At 38.7% G+C, this 23,727-nt stretch overlaps 1 protein-coding gene across 1 annotated transcript in view; it reads right to left on the bottom strand.

Annotated features, from left to right (window-relative positions):
• Positions 1-23,727, bottom strand: part of CDC20B (cell division cycle 20B) — a 41,788-nt gene that overhangs the window by 4,637 nt on the left and 13,424 nt on the right. The window contains exons 3-10 of the mRNA XM_036065703.2: positions 20,365-20,593; positions 19,270-19,400; positions 12,955-13,048; positions 10,356-10,472; positions 6,344-6,540; positions 5,079-5,173; positions 2,317-2,542; positions 320-445 (exon numbers count right to left, since the gene is read on the bottom strand). Of these exons, the coding sequence (XP_035921596.1) occupies positions 320-445; positions 2,317-2,542; positions 5,079-5,173; positions 6,344-6,540; positions 10,356-10,472; positions 12,955-13,048; positions 19,270-19,400; positions 20,365-20,593 (1,215 nt within the window). The remainder of the gene's footprint in view (positions 1-319; positions 446-2,316; positions 2,543-5,078; positions 5,174-6,343; positions 6,541-10,355; positions 10,473-12,954; positions 13,049-19,269; positions 19,401-20,364; positions 20,594-23,727) is intronic.

Genomic DNA, 23,727 nt, shown 5'->3' with positions numbered 1-23,727 from the left:
TAGTTCTAGGAAATTTGATCCCAAGACAACAAAAGACTAAGTATACAAATAGGTTTAGGTGCAATGAACCTACAAACGTGAGCACAAAGCAATGCTAAGAAAGAAGGGAAATGTGGGAAATAGAGGGGGAAGGAAAGGACACACAGATCAACTTGCGACTCCCAGAGAAAATTTTACAAAAACCAACTGTCCAGAACTGAAATCCTTATAGACTCAGAAAGTACAGAGAGGTGTGTTTGGGTCCTATGCTCTATCAGCAATCATTTTCACAAGGTTCTAGAAGATCAAAGTGAAAGCAAACTCCCACAGAGATGTTTACCTGTGAGTTTGTGCTTGGGGTCTGGATGCTTTGACCAGTATTTACGTCCAAGACACGTAAGTGTCCATCTTCCATTCCGCCTCCAACAGCAAGGACTGCAGACTGCCAGGGACACCAATCCATGGCCTTGAAAGTTCAAATAATCACACAGGCAGCTCAGCCTTGGAGAAAGTGAACTTGCGAAAGTGACACACTCAGGTAAGCAGGAGTCCAGAAGTCTGCGCACACCCCAGCTCTCCTGGAGCTCTGATCTAAAGGCCAGAGCAATGGCACTCTCTAGAGATTACTTCTAAGGGACTAGAAATCACCTGTTAGGTGCCTTCCTCAAATTTTGAGATCTGCCAGTATATTAAACCAAGAAAAAGCATCCAATAATATATTTTTAAAAATATACTCAACATGTCCTATGGGGCAAAAATCTGCTGCTGGAGTAGGTGACGTGTGCCCACCAGAATCTGGTTCTGAAATGAAGCCTTTCTCTCATTTGTCTACCTGTGTCTTTAGGTTCTAGGTCAGAGAAGAAAGGACAAAATGGAGCCACACATAATTGCTCGCACCCCAAAAACTCTCATGCATTTCAACTCCTAATACATTTTTTTAGAAAGGAAAATTGCCTTTGATTCCCTACTTATAAATTACTATAGGTAATCCTGAAAAATAAGATTCAGTATTGCATATTTATACTGATAATTGAAATGATGAGTAACAATAATTTTAAAGGACATTCTAAGAAATATTTCAGTTATATATATATCTGTATATCCTTATCCACATGTCCATCCTGCCATTAGCTGTCACAAGGCTTGGCTTGCTCAGGCTTCAGAAACTCTTGGTTCAATTCACTGTATTTCTGACAAGGCACATAAGAAAGTAACTTGTTTTGCTTGGCTTGGGTTTTTCATGTGTTGGGTTTTTGTTTTGCTTTATTTCGTTTTTGTATTTTGTTTGCTGACAAAATATTTTACATACATTTTCCCTAGATTTTTCCCAAATCATTAATAATGGGAATTTGGACCTAAAATCATTCTTAATGTCCTGTGGATATTAAAAACCACAAGCCAGAGTACCACTGTGCTTTAGCAGCAGGTGCTACATATTACACCCTATGTCAGGAAACTCCGTGATAACTTTGTAAGTTCTCATTCTAACAAATTTGCTCATAGTTAATAAAGTAGAACCATTTCTTTGCTCTGTGAGTGATAAATATTCTGGGACTATGTTGAGGCCAAGACATATATCTATGACACCAAAGGAATGAGAGTATGGATTTTTTTTTACTAGGAATAAGAATTTAAAATACAGAGAAATAAAAAAATATTATGCAGAAAATGGTAGAATATTGGTTTAACTGTGCAGCACCCTTCCTCCTCCTTCCCACAGTGGGTTTCCTTTCCATGGGTGTGAGCTCATGACCTAGACCTGGACAGCCAGTGAACCCATCTCTCTGACCACAGTTATCTGCTGAGAGATGAGAATGTGCCCAAAGTCATACCAGAGTCCTGCCTGGGACTTTTCTACCAGAGTTACAAGGAGCATAGTTTCTTAATCAGCTCCCATCAGGGAGAATCTGAATTTGAAGCCGTAAGAGCCATCTTGCCCACAAAATGTTGTCTGAATAAAGAATGAAACCCAACAGAGTCAGGCAGAGCCAAGAGCCAAAGAGAGAGGGTTCTAATGACATTATTTAAGGCCCTAGATCTGGACTGTATTGAAAGCAGCTGTATGTACCCAGGACTCCTCAGTCGTAAGAGAAAATACATTTACTTTTTTGCAGAAGCTCAAGCTTACCTCTGGTTTCAGTTACTTACAACTACAAAATCTGACACATGGGGGTGTATAAATAGGGTTGTCTTTCAAGACAGTGATGGCAAAATCCAAAACAAATTCTGGGGGAAGAAAATCTCAAAGCATTGCCTTAATGGCTTCGTTCTCATGTGTGAAGGATAGTCAATGATCTCTGAGTGAAGAGCAACTTGGAAAGCTATTGGATGTCTTACCTTGACTGCTGTAGGTTGGGGTATAACTTTCAGCGGTTGAACCTGGGCTTTCGCACCCGGGTCATGGGGCCATATTGTCAGCAGTCCATCACTACAACCGCTGGCAAGCAGCCTGCCGTCAGGGGACCACTGGAGAGCACAGACAGCTTGCTTGTGGTGAAGTGTTCCAACGTGATGCCGGGCAACCCGAACATCGTGATGAGAAACACGGCCCAGCCTCGACCCGCTGCGCAGAGGTAAAGGGGCAGGTTTCCAACAGAAAACTCGAGCCTGGGTTCTAGCAATAGCTTATAAGCATTTGAAAACATGAAGGAAAGCATAGTTCAAACTACCTAAAGACCCCTCAGGACAGATTCAAGACACAGGTTTTGAACATTTGTTGGGTTAATAAGGATAGAGTATTCTGCCTGGGTGATTGTTTTCACAGGTGAAAAAAATTTTTGTGGCAAAGTTTCAAATGTGGATATTGAGATGATATCCTTTGATAGATATTTATCTTTTTTACGATTTTATTTATTTATTTGAGAGAGAGAGAACGCAAGCAAGTGAGAGCACAAGGTGGGGGGAAGGGGCAGAGGGAGAGGGACAAGCAGACTCCCTGCTAAGCGGAGAGCCCAATGTGGGGCTCGATCCCAGCACCCTGGGATCATGACCTGAGCAGAAGGCAGCCGCTTAACCGACTGAGCCACATTTTGACAGATATTTCTAACGATTTTAATATGATGCAGGCAGCTATGGAAAAGATAAATTTAGAAGATTGCCATATTTCCCCAGGGAGTAGTTTATGTACTGAACCTAGGAAATAGTACTTTTCTGGAATTCAGAATATTTCATATTATCTCAATGCAATGGTTTTAGAATATATATATTTATAGTGAAATGTCAGAGATAGAAATGTGTTATTTCCTTTTTCTATTAAACTACAAATCCACTATTCGTTTTGTTAATGTTACTAATACCTAAAAAGAATAGAAAACTATCTGAATGTCACAGCAAACTGCAATGTGATTCAGAACCAGTAGATAATGTCACTGGTAGTGATTTGGATCCAAAGAATGATAAAGATCCTATCACTTTATCAAAGATAATAAACTCTTTCTGGGCTAATTTAATTTTCTCCAAGGAACAAGTAAACAACTATCTACAATTATTTCTGAAATTTCTCAAAATCTGGTCTCGTATTTTTTAAAACGATTCAGGCACCACACTGAACAGCCTTCTGATGAACAATATGGGCTCTGCAGCCAGACCACCTGGGTTCAAAGCCTGACTCTGCCCCTTTTACTAACCATGTGACCTCAGGCTAGTGTCTCAGTTTATTCATTAAGAATAAGTTGGCAGGAAATTAGAAACCCCTCTACAGAATTACTGAAGGGATTAAAACGCAATTATGCACATAAAGAGTACAGCACAATGCCCAGCACACTTTACTCCAAAAATATTAGCTGCTGCCATAAGAAACGATCTGTTCATTTTCCTCATGGATAATAAAACTAAATTTAAACAATGCAGACTGTAAAAAGAATTCATATAGAGAACTGACCTCACCACAACTTCTCACAGTAAATGATTAGCCCTTTATATGGTATTTTGTTTAAGTGGCTTTAAGTTTGACCTGTAATCACAAGGTACTGAAATCTCAAATTTATATCATAGCTGCTTAAATTGTAAAAGACCTTGGAATTTATTTAATTTAAACCTACCTTAAGAACTACAGTATAAAAATGAATGGCAATGGGGCACCTGGGTGATTCAGTCAGTTAAGCCTCTGCCTTCGGTTCAGGTCATGATGTCAGAGTCCTGGGATCGAGCCCCCCATGGGGATCCCTGCTCAGCGGGGAGCCTGCTTCTCCCTCTCCCTCTGCTGCTCCCCCTGCTTGTGCTCTCTCTCAAATAAAAAGTAAAATCTTTAAAAAGATAATGAATGGCAATTATTAAAAGCAATATATATTTAGATCAATTATATAGGATCATAGGAAAAAGTCATTTAACTCTTCTGATTAAAAAGAATACACAAACAATGAATCATGGAACACTACATCAAAAGCTAATGATGTAATGAATGGTGACTAACATAATATAATAAAATAAAATTTTTTTAAAAAGTAGGTAGACTAAATCAGTAGTTCTCAAAAGTGACGAAGCATCAGCATCACTTTGGAAATTAGAAATGCAAATTATCGGCGCCTCTTCAGACCTACTGATTCAGAAGTTCCTGGAGACAGACTAGCAGTCTGTGTTGTAAGGAGCCCTCAGGTGATGTTGCTGCATGCTCAAGTTTGAGAATCATGGAACCGGCTGATCTATGAGGTTGCTTCTAGCTCTAACATCTGTGGATCTATGGGAAATGTGCCCCAAAGGGCTTAACATATTCCAAATTATTGATCCTGATAGCAATAAATACTTGATTCCAACAAAATATCCCTCTGATAGGTATTACTTGGTACAGAGAAACATTTTGCTTAAACAGATTTTTACCTTTTATCTGAACAATTTAATGGATCCTGAACCTCGCTTTCCAATACCAGCATATGGTCCAGGCACATAGCCACCATGGTACCTGTGGCCACTGGACCACTTACCTCACCAGAAGATCAGAATATTCAAGAAGGTAGGATCATAACTGCTGCTAACTAATATCCTGTTTGGTTTTGGTTGGTTTTGGTTTTGGTTTTGGTTTTAAATATTATGGTTCTGTTCACTCAGTCCCCATAATCACTCAGTGATACAAATATAATTCATTCCACTAAGATGCTTCTTACCTGCTGAGAATACAGTCATTCCAGCTCAGAGCTGCAACCACTGACAAATGACCAACCATATTTCTCAGCCGCTTTTTAGTTACCACATCCCATAACTGAAAAAATGAACAAGCAGAGAAATATAGCATTGTCTTTTTCACAGTCCACTGTCTTCTTAAAGGCCTGATAGCAATTAATGTTGCTACCGCCAGTCCTCATACTAAGGGAAAGCTCAGCTCCTTTAACCCTGGGCAGCATTTCTCAACCCTGTCTGTATATGACATCACCTACGGAGCTTGCTATGGATGCTAGCCATTCTGATTTAATAATGGATACGGCATTTATTTTATGACATTTAGTTTAAAGCTCTCCAGGTGAATTCAATGGGCAGCCACAGGTTGAGAATGGCTCTCACACGTCTAGTTTCTTCTAAATTATGGAATTTCATATCTGGAAATCCACTGACAGGCTAAAAGACTCCTTTTCTGCCACCTGTAAGTGATACTCTGACCCATATGAGAAATGAGAACTTTGCTGTAAGAGGAAATCATTGACATAACCTTCATAGCATCCAATATCATTGTAGAGATGAGAAGGCAGTGAAAGCCATCCATGGTCCTCCAAAGTCATTGAACACATGAGCAATACTTTTACAGTTTTGCTATATTGCTGTATTGCTACAGTTTACAGTATTGCTAGTAATAATAACACATGAGAAGTTAAATAGATTGATGGAAACTGGGTAAATTCCCATTTCAGAGAGCCTATCAGAAAAAAAAAAAAAATTCACTCATTTTAAATAACTCTACTCCTGATCAAAGCTTGTGCAGAGAAAGGAGAGCTGAAGGTTATCTTCCTCTCTCCAAAGTCCTAACCCTGGGGATTCTACAAGCCCAACTTTAATACAAGAGAAAAGACTTTTAAGGGCACCTGGCTGGTTCAATCAGAGGAGCATGCAACTCTTGATCTCAGAGTTGTGAGTTCAAGCCCCACGTTGGGTGTAGAGATTACTTAAAAAAATAAAATCTTTGAAAAAAAAGACTTTTAAAAAGGTAAATATGACAGAAAGAAAGGTGGTGTGAAAAAAACTATGTAGGGTATCCTTAAGTCCTCATTAAATGCCATTCAGAAAAGGAACCAGAATGCTATATCCACTCACTCCCCATAGTTTCAAGCGCCACAATTAATAGAGATTCTCTATTGTATATTGTTATTAAAGGTCAATTTTAGTTATGTAGCAATTACACAGAGCACATTTTGAGGGGGGAAAAAAAAACAACTGTTACTTGTACTTCTCCCTCGCTGGTGCCAACTGCCAGGCAGGTTCCATCTCTTACCCAGGACACAGAAGATACATAGTTACAATTGAGATTTAGGTCTATGTTTTCAATCACATTGTAGTTTTCCCCATTCCAGACGAACACAGAGGATCCAAGGGCTATAGCAACAAGATTTTGAAAATTCCAATCTAGAATATTCAGATCTATAAGAAAAGCATTTCATATTAGGGTAATTATTTAGTCAAATAAAAAACATTTTCAAGTAACCAACTTTTTTGCAGATAGATGAGCAAAATTAATACCTTTCCCATGGTCATTGGAAAATAGAATCACATATGCAAGCAGATCATTAGAAGTTCAAAAATAAAAACTAGAATTCTGTGTTAAGATTCACAGTCTAATGAGCAATAATGTTTACTATTTATACTCAAATATATTTATTTAGAGTCATTTAGAGAACTTGGAAGTTTAATCTACCATTATTAGTACACATGGATTTTACCTAACTGATCACTAAAAATTAAAAACACATATTTTTGTCATTGAAATTATCTGGTCTTTCTTTTTCTTTTTCTTTTTTATTTTAATTCCAATATAGTTAACATATAGTGTTATATTAGTTTTAGGTATGGAATATAGTGATTCAACAATTTTACACATTACTCAGTGCTAATAATGATAAGTGTACTCTTAATCACCTGTTTCACCCATCCTACCCACCCACCTCCCGTCAGGCAAGGATCAGTTTGTTCTCCATAGTTAAGAGTCTGTTTTTTGGTTTGTCTCTTCATCATATGGTGTTTGTCTTTCTGTGACTGATGTATTTCACTTAGGTCCATCCTTGTTGTTGTAAATGACAAGACTTCATTCTTTTTTATGGCTGAATAATATTCTTTTTATGGCTGAATAAACTTCAAACATATATATACAGGCATATCATATGTATATATATATATATACATATATATATCACATCTCTTTTTAAGATTTTTTTATTTGAGAGAGAGAGAACACAAGCATGGGGAGGGTTAGAGGGAGAGGGACAAACAGACTCCCCACCGAGTGTGGAGCCTGGTGTGGGGCTCAATCCCAGGACCCCGAGATCATGACCTGAGCTGAGTCAGACACCTAAGAACTGAGCCTCCCAGGCACCCCCATACCGCATCTTTTTTATCCATTTATCTATCAGTGGACACTTGAGCTGCTTCCATAATTTGGTTATTGTAAATAATACTGCAGTAAACATAGGGGAAAAGCATATAACCCTTACAGAGACATCCTTGAACCCTCAATATCCATATGAAAGATGCCACCATCATTTCAAACCAAAAATACCACCCAACTACAGTATATCTAGAAGAAGTGGTCACTGGCTTATAAGTGATACTTGGAGGTTCCTAGCAGTGTTCTCCAGCTTCTACTATTAGAACTCTTTGACTGCCAAAAGAATCCATATTTGTATGACCACATACTAAAATGTATCCTATCTTATTTCTTTTTTTTAATTGAGATATAGTTGACATATAACCCTATCTTATTTCTTATAAGACAAAAACTCTTATCCTCATTGATACATATCAGTACAAAACTATGAAGCACACCAACTCCACTACAGTTTTCTAAGCCACCGATAACCCACCTCTCCCACCAATGACAACTCTAAACTCCGAACAAATAAAAAACAAACCCCCTCAGAACTCGAAAATAAGCAAAAGCAGTTAAACTAAGTAAAGGAGTCAAAACTAGAAGAAGCAACCTGCCCAGGGGTGAGTTTCTCACTTTTTTTTAATCACATGGTTTGGCCAGAGGGTGGGCCCCAGTCACGCAACAGCAGCCCTGCTAAAACTCTGATAGAAAGCTCATCATCTTTCTGGTGAGAGGAGCCAGGGAAAGGAGGCTGAGGTGGCCAAAGTGTGTAAAGAAAGTCCTGGAGGGAAGAGAGCTACAGAAAGGCATTCTCTTGTTGTGAATGTATGAACCCACACACATCTCAGCCCTACCCTGAAATCATGTTAGTACAGGGAAAACTCAAATCAGCTTAGCAAAGGCTTTGAGAACTGAACCGAGATTTGAAGTCCATTTAGGACTCAGACTAGACTCTGATCCGTATATATGAAGGATAGACCCAAACCATATAGTCAAAGCAGAAGGAACTGATCTGAGACTCAAAACACCACCCACAGACACCTGGGTGCCTCAGTCGGTTAAATGTCTACTCGGCTCAGGTCATGATCCCAGGATCCTGGGATCAAGTCCCGCATCGGGCTCCTTGCTCCTCAGGGAGCCTGCTTCTCCCTCTGCCTGCCGCTCCCCCTGCTTGTGCTCTCTCTCTCTCGTTCTCTGACAAATAAATAAATAAAATATTTAAAAAATAAAAATAAAACACCAGCCACAAAAGGCAAGAAAAAACTTAAGGTATAAATGTAACTAAGACAGGGGCGCCTGGGTGGCTCAGTTGGTAAAACATCTGCCTTCAGCTCAGGTCATGATCCCAGGGTCCCGCGATCAAGCCCCGCATCAGGCTCCCTGCTCTGCAGAGAGCCTGCTTCTCCCTCTCCTTTTGCCCCTTGAATTGAAAAATAAATGAGCAAAACCTCAGGGACCTTTGGAATAATATCCAAAGATCTCACATGTGTAATTAGATTCAGGTCTTGGAAGCAAGAGAGTAAGTCTTCAAATTACCTTAGAGCTCTCACCAGAAACTATGGAGGCCAGAAGTCACTATAATATCTTTAAAATGCTGAAAGAAAAAAATCTAGCAACCCAGAATTCTATATGCAGCAAAAATATCATAAAATGGAATGTAAGAAGTGTAAGAGAAGTCTTTGCCAACTAACCTGATCTGAAAGATGCTAAAAGAAGCTTTTCAGGCTAAAGAGAAATTAGATGAAAGGGAAATTTGGATCATCAGGAATGAAAGAGAAGAGTGGAATTGGTATATATTTGGGTAAATATGAAGATCATTTTCCCCTATTTGAAATACATATATGTATAGTTTTTAGAGTAAAATGTATAACAATGGTAGATTTTCAATGTTTGTAGATGTAAAATATGACAACTGTAGTAACCTAAAAAAAGTTGGGGGGTGGTGGCGACATGTGTAATTACAAAATTTGCATCTACCTACCTATTCACCAGTCCCCAGTGTATTCTCTTCATTGCCATTATCATTAATTACCAACATCCTGCCTTTGCTCACATTGTTAACATTGCTGAAAATGCTCTATCTTCTCTCCCCCACCCCTCCATATCCTACTCATTTTTCAAGACCCAGCTCAAGTCTGAATATCTCCACAAACTCTTTTTAGACAAAGATCCAAAGATCACTGAACTACTTATTATAGCTCCTTTTACCCAACAACTCATTATTTATATTCTACACTAGCATGTTGGTAGAAGTTCCATGTGAGTTAGTCCTGTCTTCCTAGGGCACCTGGGTGGCTCAGTCGGTTGAGTGTCTGCCTTCGGCTCGGGTCATGATCCTGGAGTCCTGGGATTGAGCCCCGCATCGGGCTACCTGCTCGGCAGGAGTCTGTTACTCCCTCTCCCTCTGCTCCTCCCCCTGCTCATGTTCTCTCTCACGCTCGCTCACTCTCTCTCAAATAAATAAATAAAATCTTAAAAAAAAATAAAAAGTCCTGTCTTCCCAACTAGATTATAAACTAGGCACATAACAAGAAGACCCAATGTGGCTGTTTGACTGATTAGATTTATCCATGTTTAAAATATATGCCTAAGAATAGGCCCCCATTCTCAGAGTTCATTCTAATACAGTAAAAACAAAACAAAACAATGTATATTTCTCATACCCCACCAACACCGACAAGACCCATTCCAAACATGAAATTTGCACAGGGAAAAGCCAAACTGCATTAACCATATTTGAATAGTACAGCTTTGGGACATGAGGCACAAGGGCCATTGGGTTTTTCCAGAAGCAAATTTCAAGTTTATGCCACAGCACAGGATACATTTTGTCACTCCAACTTTTCAATTCATGATCTAAACAATAACTTACAATAGTCATTTCGAAGACCAGTAAGATGAATCTTCACTTCCGGCTGGAGTATGGAATAGTCTATATCACTGAATCTTTTAAGATGGAAGGATTCATCTCTGACTCCATCTCTGCAGCCTATAAAGAACAAACAGCTCCACATATCTTTATGATCCCGGAAGCATAATATTTATGCAGGTATTAAGACATAACAAAGTGAAAAAGAAAGTAATTGTCATGTTAGAACTGAATTACAAGTTGCAGGAGAAGGGAAGGAAAAAAAGACTTCAGTATTAATTTAAACAAAAATTTAAAAAAAATACTTCATGGCATGGGGTGCCTGGTGGCTCAGTCGTTAAGCATCTGCCTTCGGCTCAGGTCATGATCCCAGGGTCCTGGGATTGAATCCTGCATCAGACTCTCTGCTCAGCGGGAAGCCTACTTCTCCCTCTCCCTCTGCCCCTCCCCCTGCTTGTGTTCCCTCTCTCACTGTCTCTCTCTCTGTCAAATAAATAAATAAAATCTTTAAAAATATATCTATATTTCATGACAATTTTTACTAAAAAGCACAAGTGCCAGACCTAAATATAGTATCTTGTGGGAAGCACACAGAAACACTATATCATACTTTGAATATTTATTCTGTCACTTGAGATTTTAAAATCACAGTAATTTTCGCATATCCATTTGTCTAGCACATCAACAATTACCTGATAGATGTAAGCTCTACTCTGAGTCTTTGTCAGTAAATATCTGTGGATTCATTTATTTTGGCTCTTTGTCTCACTGTTTCTGTACCAGAGTACACAGAGTTACTTCTGGCTAGTTTTACCCATGACTGTCTGAGGTCAGGGCCCTACCTTGGGTTCAGTTTTAATTCTCATCAAAAGACCCACCTAAGTCTAAACCACAGGCCACCATCGTTTCATCCGTCCAACCCCTTGGCTAGTGATCAAACCGAGAATGACATAAATTAATAGGCACTGCGCCCACCCAGGTAATATTTGGTCTCTATGACCACATGCCTTCTGATAAAAGGCCTAAGAGCTTCACGATGCTATACCAAGAAGTGGATCGTTACTCACTGCCTTGGTGTTAGCCACGAAGACCTGCAGTTGTGGGCAAAACTGAAAGGTTACTAGAAACACTCAAGCACCTCCAATAAAGGTTTTTTAAAAAAACAAGTACAAGCTTCCAGTTACAAAATGGAACTCAACACTCAACCGACTGAGCTACCCAGGTGCCCTGGGAACTTACAAAAGTCATGGGGATGTAATGTACAGCATGGCAATTATAGTTAATAATACTGGATTGCATATTTGAAAATTACCAAGAGAATAGGTCTTAAGAACAAGAAAAAAAATTCTGTAACTATGAATGGTGATGAATGTTAACTGGACTTACTGTGGTGATCATTTTGCAATATATACAAATATCAAATCATTGTTTTACGCCTGAAGCTAATACAGATGGCCTATGAATAACATGGGTTTGAACTGCATGGGTCCACTTACATGTGGATTTTTTTATAAATACCACACAGTACTGTAAATGTATTTTCTCCTCCTTATAATTTTCCTAATAACATTTCCTTTTTTTCTAGCTTACTTTATTGTGAGAATATAGTATGTAATACATATGACATACAAAATATGTGTTAATCAGCTGTTTATATTATTGTTAAGACCTCCAGTCAACAGTAGGCTATGAGCAGTTAAGTTTTGGGGGAGTCAAAGTTATACACAGATTTTCACCCAAGTGAGGGGTTACTTTTCAGAAGTGTGATCTAAGGGGCACCTGGGTGGCTCAGTCGTTAAGCATCTGCCTTCGGCTCAGGTCATGATCCCAGGGTCTTGGGATCGAGCCCCGCATCGGGCTCCCTGCTAGTAACCTTTCAGTTTTGCCCCGTGGGAAGCCTGTCTCCCCCTCCTACTCCCCCTGCTTGTGTTCTCTCTCGCTGTCTCTCTCTGTCAAATAAATAAATAAAATCTTTGGGGCGCCTGGGTGGCTCAGTTGGTTAAGCGACTGCCTTCGGCTCAGGTCATGATCCTGGAGTCCCGGGATCGAGTCCCGCATCAGGCTCCCTGCTCAGCAGGGAGTCTGCTTCTCCCTCTGACCCTCCTCCCTCTCCTGCTCTCTGTCTCTCATTCTCTCTCTCTCAAATAAATAAATAAAATCTTTAAATAAATAAATAAATAAATAAATAAAATCTTTAAAAAAAAAAAAAGAAGTGTTATCTAAGTAGATTGAAAGAGGTGAATGAAGCAGGAGAACTAAGTTCCTACCTACTATGCTAGAAAGATATGATAAAGTCTAAAATCTCAAGACAGAGCAGTTTACAAATATTACTTAGAAAATAGATGTATTTAAAAAAAGAAAAGAGATGTAAATAGTAGGGGAAGAGCTGGAAGAGGTGGTTGCCTCTAGGAAACAAGACTTGGGGATGGGACAGGTAAGGCAGAGAAGTAGGAAAATTATCAAAATTTTATAATTATGTTGATTAATCTAATAAATATAAAAATAATACATTCTAATATATTCTAAGGTAAGGAAGAAATGAAGGAAGCAGGGAGAGAGAAGGATAGGAAAGAAGGACAAACAGAAAATCTTTGGCCCATACCTTTCCAGGCACACTGGGATTGCTCACAGAGCTGCATTTGCCCACTAACCCACTGAGCCACCTTCTGGGTCGAAAATAGCTGGTTTAGGCATTTCTGAAAACAAGCAAATAAATACTTCTTTAGAAACGTACATGTACATCTCAGATGTTATGCATGATATAGTGTTAAAACTGATAATTCACTAGGAAGGTCAAAGTTTCCACATTATCAAACCCAATGCTACAACTGTTATTATTTACTACCTAACCACTGTGTAGTGAACTTGTATTATGAGTTGAGCATTTTACTTGTATTATTTCTAATGTCCCCAACAACTCCATAGGGCAGGTATTCCTCAGCTAGAATAAAATCTTCTTTTATTCTTCTAGCCTAAAAATCCTTTTAGCCCACAAACCAACTAAAGGCCAGCGATATCATCAAAGCCTGCAAGAACTGAAATGTCATGATAGTTCTAGTACATTGTGAAATTGAAAGACATCCCCAAGATAACAAAGTTGAACATTAGTAAGGCTACTTTTTTAAGGAAGATTTCTTTCAAGAGGAGCCTCTCAGCATTCAACCTAGAGGTGTTCTTTCAGTCTGTACTGAGATTTTCTCTGGAACTTAATTTTCTTCATCTATAGTACGTCAGGTTTGAACTCAACATCTTAAGGGTCCTTTTCCATTTCCCTTTACCTACCAGAAGTGGGAACATCAAAAAATTTTTTAAAAAGTAAAAAAATAAATAATTTAAAAATTTTTTTAAATGGGAACATCAAATCACAGAGATCTTAAGTAACTTGCCTCAGTTTCCATGAACACAAAAATCTGATTGCTGTCTCTTTGGTCTAGTACATAAAAAGCATTTCTGACATTGTTAGACCCAACATCAATCAAAAACAGATAAGAAAATTAGTAGTAAGTATAAAGAAAAGTACTTACTGGTATAAAAACATTCTAGTGAATAGTTAAAGCAGAGACAATTCCTTTTTTTCTCCATGATAATATATGTAATTGTACATGTAAAACAATCATTGGATCACCATAATTCATACAAAGGTCTCTCTCACTGGCATCATTTCGAGATTTTGGTTTTCTTCCCGGATATTACATCATTGCCAGTCAGTGAATCATGGATTTTTAGGTATTCAACTTATAACAATGAAGTATAAAGCAGGGTTTCTCATTTTTAGCACTACTGGCATTTGGCAGCAGATAATTCATTGTTGTGGGTGTTGTTCTGTGCATTACAGGAAGTTTAGAAGCATCTCAAACTCTATCTACTAGATGCCTTCCCCCTAGCTTGTGATAATCAAAAATGTGTTCGGACATTGTCAAATGTCCCCTGGGGAGCAAAATCACACCCATTTGAGAGCTACTGATATAAAATAACATTCCTAAAATCAATGTAACTCTTCAGAGAGTCACTTCTTCAGAATCCCATAGTTGGCACAAAGCTGACCAGGGCATTGCCCAGCACAGGGCGCTTCTGTTCCACATACCCAAGGGTGCTCTTCCCTCAGTAAGATCTACCTATTACTTTAATGAACCACTTGGCATAGAGCTGACTATATATAATAATTTTGAACATCTTCACAGCTATGCAGGCCCTCGTCATAGAAACACCCTCTGCGGGACCTCTGAGGACCACTTGAAGACCCACATTTCCTGTCATTGTGGAAGACCTCACAGCGTATCTGTACCACTCCTGATGCTGTTTGACTTCTAACTGGTCATGACAACAAATGCTTGATATAAAGTAGTGAGATAGTGTCCATTATCCCCTTCCCAGGTTCTTCAGTGACGCTGGGACTCTAAGAAGTCGTGAGGTCAAGGCAGTAAAAACTCCAGTCTGTAAGACGTAGAGTGTGGAAAGGCAGTGCTGTTAATCACCTGGCCTGGGCGTAAGGTCAACATGCCCCTAATGACCTAGAACTCCCTGGCCATCTGCACCTCCAAACCCGTAACCAACAGTAAAGCACTTGGCAAAAGACCTGCCCTTAGATCTCAATTATTTGAGATCAATTTGCATATGATCTCAAATAATTAAATTTTATATTCACAATATTGTTCCTCTAGCAAGATATATAGAACACTGGAAGCACATACTAAATGGGTAACTTTGCCCAAGCTGAGAATTTATGACTTTCCTAGTTTAAAGCTTTCTAAATGAAACCTTGATTCCTTCAAAAGGTCTTCATTGGATTTGATAAACCCGTAAAACATGCTAGTGATATTTAATATACCCAAGGATTTAGATCAGACTCCTCTAAGATCTTAAAACCATAATAAATAAGATACTTAAAGGAACTAAATTAACTTAGTCAAGAAACAAAAAAAAACAATAACAAAAACTTAAGGGAAATGTTTAAAAGACCATCTTATAGGGGCGCCTGGGTGGCTCAGTAGGTTGAGCGTCTGTCTGACTCCTGATTTTGGCTCAGATCATGATCTCAGGGTCCTGGGATGGAGCCCCACCTAAAGCCCTGCCTCGAGCTCCACAGGGCTCTGCGCTTAGCAGGGAGCCTGCTTGGGATTCTGTCTCTTCCTCTCCCTCTGCCCCTCACCCTGCTCGCACTTTCTCTGTCTCTCTAAAATAAATAAATAATTTTTTTTTTTTAAAAAGACCATCTTATAGAGGAAGAATTTAACTTATCTTGAGAGACCCCAGAGGGCAGACCAAGTCACTAAATAGTTGGAAATGATTATACAAGAAGTTTTTTGGCTGAGGGGAAGCATACCATAATATGTGTAATTTCATTATATTTTTAATCCTTACCTTTTTTTTAAAATCTTTATTTTTTAATTCAAATATAGTTAACATACAGTTTTATAAGAGTTTCGGATGTACAATGTAATGATTCAACAATTCTGTACATTACACAATGCTCTACATTGTGTATTTTCTGGAATTTTCTTTTTATTTTGTTGATGGTTTCCTTCACTATGCAAAAGCTTTTATTTTGGTGTAATCCCAGTAATTTGATTTTGCTTTTGTTTCCCTTGCCAGAGGAGACATATCTTTTTTTTATGTTTGAAATAAGAATGCTTTATTTTATTTTATTTTATTATGCTATGTTAGTCACCATATCATTAGTTTTTGATGTAGTGTTCCATGATTCATTATTTGCGTATAACACCCAGTGCTCCAGGCAGTACATGCCCTCCTTGATACCCATCACCGGGCTAACCCACCCTCCCACCCCTCTCCCCTCTAAAACCCTCAGTTTGTTTCTCAGAGTCCATAGTCTCTCATGGTTCGTCTCCCCCTCCGATTTTCCCCCCTTCATTTTTCCCTTCCTTCTCTTAATGTCCTCCATGCTATTCCTTATGTTCCACAAGTAAGTGAAATCATATGATAATTGACTTTCTCTGCTTGACTTATTTCACTTAGCATCATCTCCTCCAGTCCCATCCATGTTGATGTAAAAGTTGGGTATTCATCCTTTCTGATGGCTGAGTAATATTCCATTGTATATATGGACCACATCTTCTTTATCCATTCGTCTGTTGAAGGGCTTCTCGGCTCTTTCCACAGTTTGGCTATTGTGGACATTGCTGCTATGAACATTGGGGTGCATATGGCCCTTCTTTTCACTACATCTGTGTCTTTGGGGTAAATACCCAGTAGTGCAATTGCTGGTCATAGGGTAGCTCTATTTTTAATTTTCTGAGGCACCTCCACACTGTTTTCCAAAGTGGCTGTACCAACTTGCATTCCCACCAACAGTGTAAGAGGGTTCCCCTTTCTGCACAACCTCTCCAACATTTGTTGTTTCTTACCTTGTCAATTTTTGCCATTCTAACTGGTGTAAGGTGGTATCTCAGTGTGGTTTTGATTTGAATTTCCCTGATGGCTAATGATGATGGACATTTTTTCATGTGTCTGTTAACCATTTGTATGTCTTCTTTTGAGAAGTGTCTGTTCATGTCTTCTGCCCATTTATTGACTTGATTATTTGTTTTTTGGGTGTTGAGTTTGAGAAGTTCTTTATAGATCTTGGATATCAGCCCTTTATCTGTAGTGTCATTTGCAAATATCTTCTCCCATTCTGTGGGTTGCTTCTTTGTTTTGTTGACTACTTCCTCTGCTGTGAAGAAGCTTTTTATCTTGATGAAGTCCCAAAAGTTCATTTTCCTTTGTGTTTCCCTTGCCTTTGGGGAAGTGTCTTGAAAGAAGCTGCTGTGGCCGATGTCGAAGAAGTTACTGCCTATGTTCTCCTGTAGGATTTTGATGGATTCCTATCTCACATTGAGGTCTTTCATCCATTTTGAGTTTAACTTTGTGTATGGTGTAAGAGAATGGTCGAGTTTCATTCTTCTGTATATAGCTGTCCAATTTTCCCAGCATCATTTATTGAAAACACTGTCTTTTTTCCATTGCATATTTTTTCCTGCTTTGTCGAAGATTATTTGACCATAGAGTTGAGGGTCCATATCTGGGCTCTCTATTCTGTTCCATTGGTCTGTATGTCTGTTTTTGTGCCAGTACCAGGCTGTCTTGGTGATCACAGCTTTGTAATATAGCTTGAAATCAGGCAACGTGATGTCCCCAGCTATGTTTTTCTTTTTCAACATTTCCTTGGCGATTCGGGGTCTTTTCTGATCCCATACAAATTTTAGGATTGTTTGTTCCAGCACTTTGAAAAATGCCATTGGAATTTTGATCAGGATGACATTGAAGGTGTAGATTGCTCTGGGCAGCACAGACATTTTAACAATGTTTATTCTTCCGATCCATGAGCATGGAATGTTTTTCCATCTTTTTGTGTCTTCTTCAATTTCTTTCATGAGTGTTCTGTAGTTTCTAGAGTATAGATCTTTACCTCTTTGGTTAGGTTTATTCCAAGCTATCTTATGGTTTTTGGTGCTATTATAAATGGAATCGATTCTCTAATTTCTCTTTCTACGATTACATTGTTAGTGTATAAGAAAGCAACTGATTTCTGTGCATTGATTTTGTATCCTGCCACATTACTGAATTGCTGTATGAATTCTAGTAATTTGGGAGTGGAGGCTTTTGGGTTTTCCACATAAAGTATCATGTCATCTGCAAAGAGAGAGAGTTTGACTTCTTCTTTGCCAATTTGAATACATTTTATTTCTTTTTGTTGTCTGATTGCTGTTGCCAGGACTTCTAGTACTATGTTGAACAATAGTGGCAAGAATGGGCATCCTTGACGTGTTCCTGATCTTAAGGGAAAAGCTCTCAGCTTTTCCCCATTGAGAATGATATTCACTGTGGGTTTTCCATAGGTGGATTTTATGAAATTGAGGAATGTTCCCTCTATCCCTATGCTCTGAAGGGTTTTAATCAGAAAAGAATGCTGTATTTTGTCAAATGCTTTTTCTGCATCAAATGAGAGGACCATATGGTTCTTCTCTCTCAGAGGAGACATATGTTAAAAAAATGTTTCTACAGCTGATGTCAAAGAGATTACTGCCTATGTTTTCTTCTAGGAATTTTATGGTTTCAGAAATCACATTTAATGGGTCTTTAACCCATTTTGTGGTTATTTTGTGTATGGTGTAAGAAAGTGGTCCAGTTTCATTCTTTTGCATGTAGCTGTCCAGTTTTCCCAACACCATTTGTTGAAAAGGCTTCGTTTTTCCCATTGCATATTCTTGCCTCCTTTGTAGTTCCAGACACATTTTAATATTGTTCTAGTTCTCTGAAAAATGTTATTGATCTTTTGATAGGGGTTGCATTAAATCTGGAAATTGCTTTGGGTAATATTGACATTTTGACAAGATTTGTTCTTCCAATCCATGAGCATGGAATATCTTTTTATTTGTTTGTGTCATCTTTAATTTCTTGCATCAGTGTTTTATAGTTTTCAAAGTACAGGCCTTTTACTTCCTTGGTTAAGTTTATTCCTAGGTATCTTACTGGTTTTGGTGCAATTGTAAATGGGATTATTTAATTTCTCTTTCTGATGCTTCATCAGTAGTATATAGAAATGCAACAGATTTCTGTATACTTATTTTGTATCCTGCCACTTTACTTAATTCATTTATTATCAGTTCTGGTAGTCTTTTGATGGAGTCTTTAGGGTTTTCTCTATAGTATCATATCATCTGGATCTTTACCTTTTTTCTGTTTCATGTTCACTTTTTTGATTGATACTAACTGAACTTGTATATTTGTTGGGTATTATATTTCTTTTACAAAGTGCCCCTATTCATGTCCTTCACTCACTCATTTTTTCTGTCAGGAACCCATCATTTTCTTACTGACTTGTAAGAGCGGCTAAGCCAGTGTCTTCCTCACATTTGGGACTCATTTGTCTGAGCTTCTCAGGACATGAGATCGTCAGTTTTCTCTCTTTACCTACCTGGCCTTTTGAGGCAACGTTTTCATTCCAGCCTCTGTCCAGTGCATGAGCTGCCTTGCAAAGATGGAGAGCAGAGTTACTTGTTTCAAAACTCCTTTTGATGGGTGTCTTCAGTGGTTCTTGGTAGGACCCTGCAAGAAAAACATTTAGCTTTTGTTTTTCAAAATAAGATAATCACTTTGGTTGGTGGTTGACCATTGTGTCTTTCACAATAGAATGTGAAGACATAGGCCCTCATCTCTCCAAAATCCTGGCAGAGGTGGGTCAAAGAGGGAGGGTCAGCACAGGGCCTTATCCAGAACACCAGGGTCATAAGTGAGCACTGCCTCAGTGGCCTCTGTAGGAAATGCCAAGATTAAAGACCTGACTCCCACTGCAACAGCAGCAGAAATGCTTTATCTCTGCACAGAAAGAACATATTTGTACATTTGAAGAATAGATACAAACAGTTCCAGAGTTTAAGGTGATGGAGCAATGGTGTCTGGTTTGCCCAGGCTATGATCATCCTGCCAGGAAATCATTGTGGGATGCTTGCTTTCCTAATCATTTTGCCTCTCCCTCTTCCTTTTATAGAAAGATGCTGTAAGGATAGTTTGAGATGGCATCAGTGAAATACTTTCTAAGTTAAAGTAATAATAGAGTCAATGTTATTCTCATCATTATTATTCATATCTGTCCTCTTCTCAAGATTGAGAAAGCCCTTTACCAGACTTTTAACTGCACAGAAAACCCTGTCATGTCATCCTCTAAAACTAAGTATCTTATATGTTCATATCACTTGTTCATCAGAGGGGCCAAGGGACCATTGAAAAATCTTATATAATTATAATCTTTACAAAAGGAACCACATACCACTGTAAATCTCAGAAATGCATCTAAAATACAACATACTGTCTTTTGTTTTTGTTTCATTTCCCACCCCACCCCACCCCCACCCCCACATCACCACCTTGGAAATTTCTTATTCAAAGGAAGAAGAAAAGGAAAGCACTTGATGAATGTAATACTAGATAGTTCTACGAGACAAAGATTCTCTCTGGAATATCTGTTTCATTAACAATTTTTAAACAGCCTGTGGAATTTCTACTACCTCACCTAGAATCAGAGTCTCTTTCTCAGGCGTTATCTTCAGCATGGATCCGGAAGCTTCCGGGAGGTAAGTGGTTGAAAGCTCTTCCCCAAAGGAGCAGGCCGCCAGATCCCTGGTTTGGCTTTGCCGCCCTCTGGTGGTAACTGGGCTACTGGCGATGGGAACCTCAGCAGACAACCTCTTCACAAAGTTGCTCTTGAAGCTAGAATATGTAGTCTTAACTTCATCAAATGTCTATTTAACAAGAAAAAAAAGCTGTAATTTATAGTGGCCTCAATGATGTAAAAGTAGGTATTCCTTAAAGGAGAACTATAAACAACTCATCTAGTACAAAACAAATTATAAATCAGATTTTTAGTTTTTGTGACCTGAGAGAATGTTATTTTATATATATAAATATGTGTGTATGTGTGTGTGTATGTGTGTGTACTTAGAGCCTCTGTTCAAGGGTCTCAAGACGTATAAAGGCAGCTTAGAGAGTAATTATGTTTACAGTTATTACAATTACATATCAATATAAAATATGAAGTTGAAATAACCCTATATATTGAACAGACAAAATGTTTATACAAAATCACAAAATTGCAAATCTGGAAATAAACAGCAATTTTCTAGTCCAACCTTTTCATTTCACAGATGAGCTAACTGAGGCCTAAGTTGCTCAACATTCATCTCATTCCCTCTGAGAAACCCCAGGAGTTTGGTATTTACAGATCCTATAATGGTGACCCAGGTCATGTATCTACATGAAATTAAAATGCAAATGACAAATTGGAAATATATTTTTAGTAAGATGTCAGGCATGTTAGATTAATATCTTTGTGTAAAGGACTCAGAAAAATTTAGACAAATTTTCAAACCAAATAGAAAAAAATAGGGCATAGGACCCAAAAAGACAATTCACAAAAGAGATATATAAATACCCCCAAAATATTCAACCTCACTAATAATCAAAGAAATGCTAATTTAAAACAGTAACAAGATGCTAGCAATGATTTTTTTTAAATGACAAGCCCCAGGGTTGAAGGTTCTAGAAACAAACACTGACGTACATTGCTGGTGGAGCATAAATTAGTATTTGGAAAAGACAATTTGGCAACATGTGTCAAAAGCCTTCAAGTATGTGTATAACCTCTACTGACCCAGAAACGTCACAGCTAAGAATTTAAGGAAGAAATTAAAAAATATGAGCAAAGATGAACAAAACCAAAATATTTTGAGTGCTTACCACAATATGAACCCATATGCTAAATGTTTACACACATTCATATTTAATCTTCAGAAACACCTGTGAAGCAGGTCTGTTATTTATTCCCACTTTACCAATGAAGAAACCGAGGTTTAGAGGTTAAGTGAATCGCTTAAGACCACACAGTGAGTCCGTTGGAGATGCCATACCCTAATCTCATCTGTCTGACTCCACACTCCACACTCAGCAGAGAACACGGGGGTGTTACTGCAGTATATATGTTTATAGGGGGAAAAGATGGGAAGGACTCAATATGTACCAATGGAGAATTGAGTAGATAGACTACGTGACATCCTTAAAAGGCAATACTCTGTACATTTGTACATACTCTGAAACTTTGTACATTGCTTATGGGGATGCAAAGTGGTACTACTGTGGAAAACAGTCGGCAATTCCTCAGGAAATTAAGCCTAGAATTACTGTATGATTGAACAATGTCACTGTTAGGTATAGACCCAAGGGAAATGAAAACAGGTACTCAAACTCAAACGCGGGTACATGCATGTTCATGGTAGTATTATTCACAATAGCCAGAAGGTAGAGATAACACAAATGACCATCAGCAAAGAAATGGACAAGCCAATTGTGTTTATGTATGTACATATACATATGTTATACATAATATAATTATTTATTTATTCATAAATGACATCTCAGCTAAGAAAAATGATCAAGAAATTTCACACCAACAATCTTACACTGTCTCAGCAGGTGCATGTTTCTCTGGCTCACCTCCTGTCACATCCTCCATACTGTCTCCTCACCTGGGTGCTCTTCCCCAATTCTCTGCCAGGGTAACTTCTACCCCACCTTCACAGCTGGGATCAGCCATCACGTCAGGAAGGTGTCTCTGACCTTCCCTTCCTCCCCGTTCCAAACTGGGTTAGGCAGTCCGTGATATCCAAATAATTGCACCGGTTAATTCTATGTGTCAACTTGACTGGACTAAGGGCTGCCCAGAGAGCTGGTAAAACATTGTTTCTGGGTGTGGCTGGTAGGGTGTTTCTAGTGGAGATGAGCATTTGATTCAGTAGGCTGAGTAAAGAGATCCACCCTCACCACTGTGGGTGGGCTTCATCAAATCCACTGGGGGCCCAAATGGCACAAAAAGGCAAAGGAAGGGCAAATTTTCTCTCTTCCTGAACTAGGACGTCCATTTTCTCCTGCCCTCATACATCAGAGCTCCTGGTTTGTCAGACCTTCGTACTCCTTGATTTACACCAGCTGCTCCCCAGGTCTCAGGACTTTGGACTCAGATTGAATTAAACCACCAGCTTTCCTGTTCTCCAGCTTATAGCTTGCAGACTGTGGGACTTTTCAGCCTCCATAACCTCATGAGCCTCATGTATATATATTTACTTATATTCTATTGTTTTTTTTCCTCTAGAGAATCCTAATGCAAGAATGATTATTTTTCATTGCACGTGAGAGAGAGCTGATATGCAGTGAAAACGACTGGCAGTATTAGATACTCACCACCAAAATATGAATCAATAGCATAATGAGATGACTTTTTTTTAAGCATTACAATTTTAGGTCTCATTACGGGAAAAACAGTGTCCAAAACAAGAGCGAGGGAAACCCAGTTGTCTCTGTGCTGGTCAGAACCCATCTGGAGAACTGTGTCCAGGCTTGGACCTGTCCTGTAAGATGAGCCAGCCAGGATTCTAAACCTGAGTTCATTTAGAGGAAAGGGACTGCAGTGATTCGAGGTCAGGGAACACAGCAATGGAGCAAGACATGAATGGAGTGAGGGCACCGAGGGTATGTAATCTAGAGGAAATAAGACCCATAAGGAACTGTCTTCAAATATTTAAAGGAAGCCAATGTATGAAACAAAGAAATATTTACTTTGTATTGCTCCCTATGACAAGACTGGGCGCTTCAAGCCCAAGCGCTTGGAGCAGCAAGGTCAGAGAATTTAAGTCCAAGTGTCATATAAAGTTTGACTTTTTTAGTAATTCAGCCAGAGAGCACCCCAGTAATACTATCATAGTGAAGAGGTGATACAACGGGTTTTGTGTACACTTTTGTTCTTTACCAGAAATTATGTGTACAGGAAGAGACTTTTCTATTGTATCCATTCTTACCAGGCTCCAAGAGAGTGGGAATGACATGG

Source organism: Halichoerus grypus, chromosome 2 (assembly GCF_964656455.1).
Source record: "Halichoerus grypus chromosome 2, mHalGry1.hap1.1, whole genome shotgun sequence".
Taxonomy (NCBI): domain Eukaryota; kingdom Metazoa; phylum Chordata; class Mammalia; order Carnivora; family Phocidae; genus Halichoerus; species Halichoerus grypus.
This window is presented reverse-complemented; position numbering and strand designations above follow the sequence as displayed.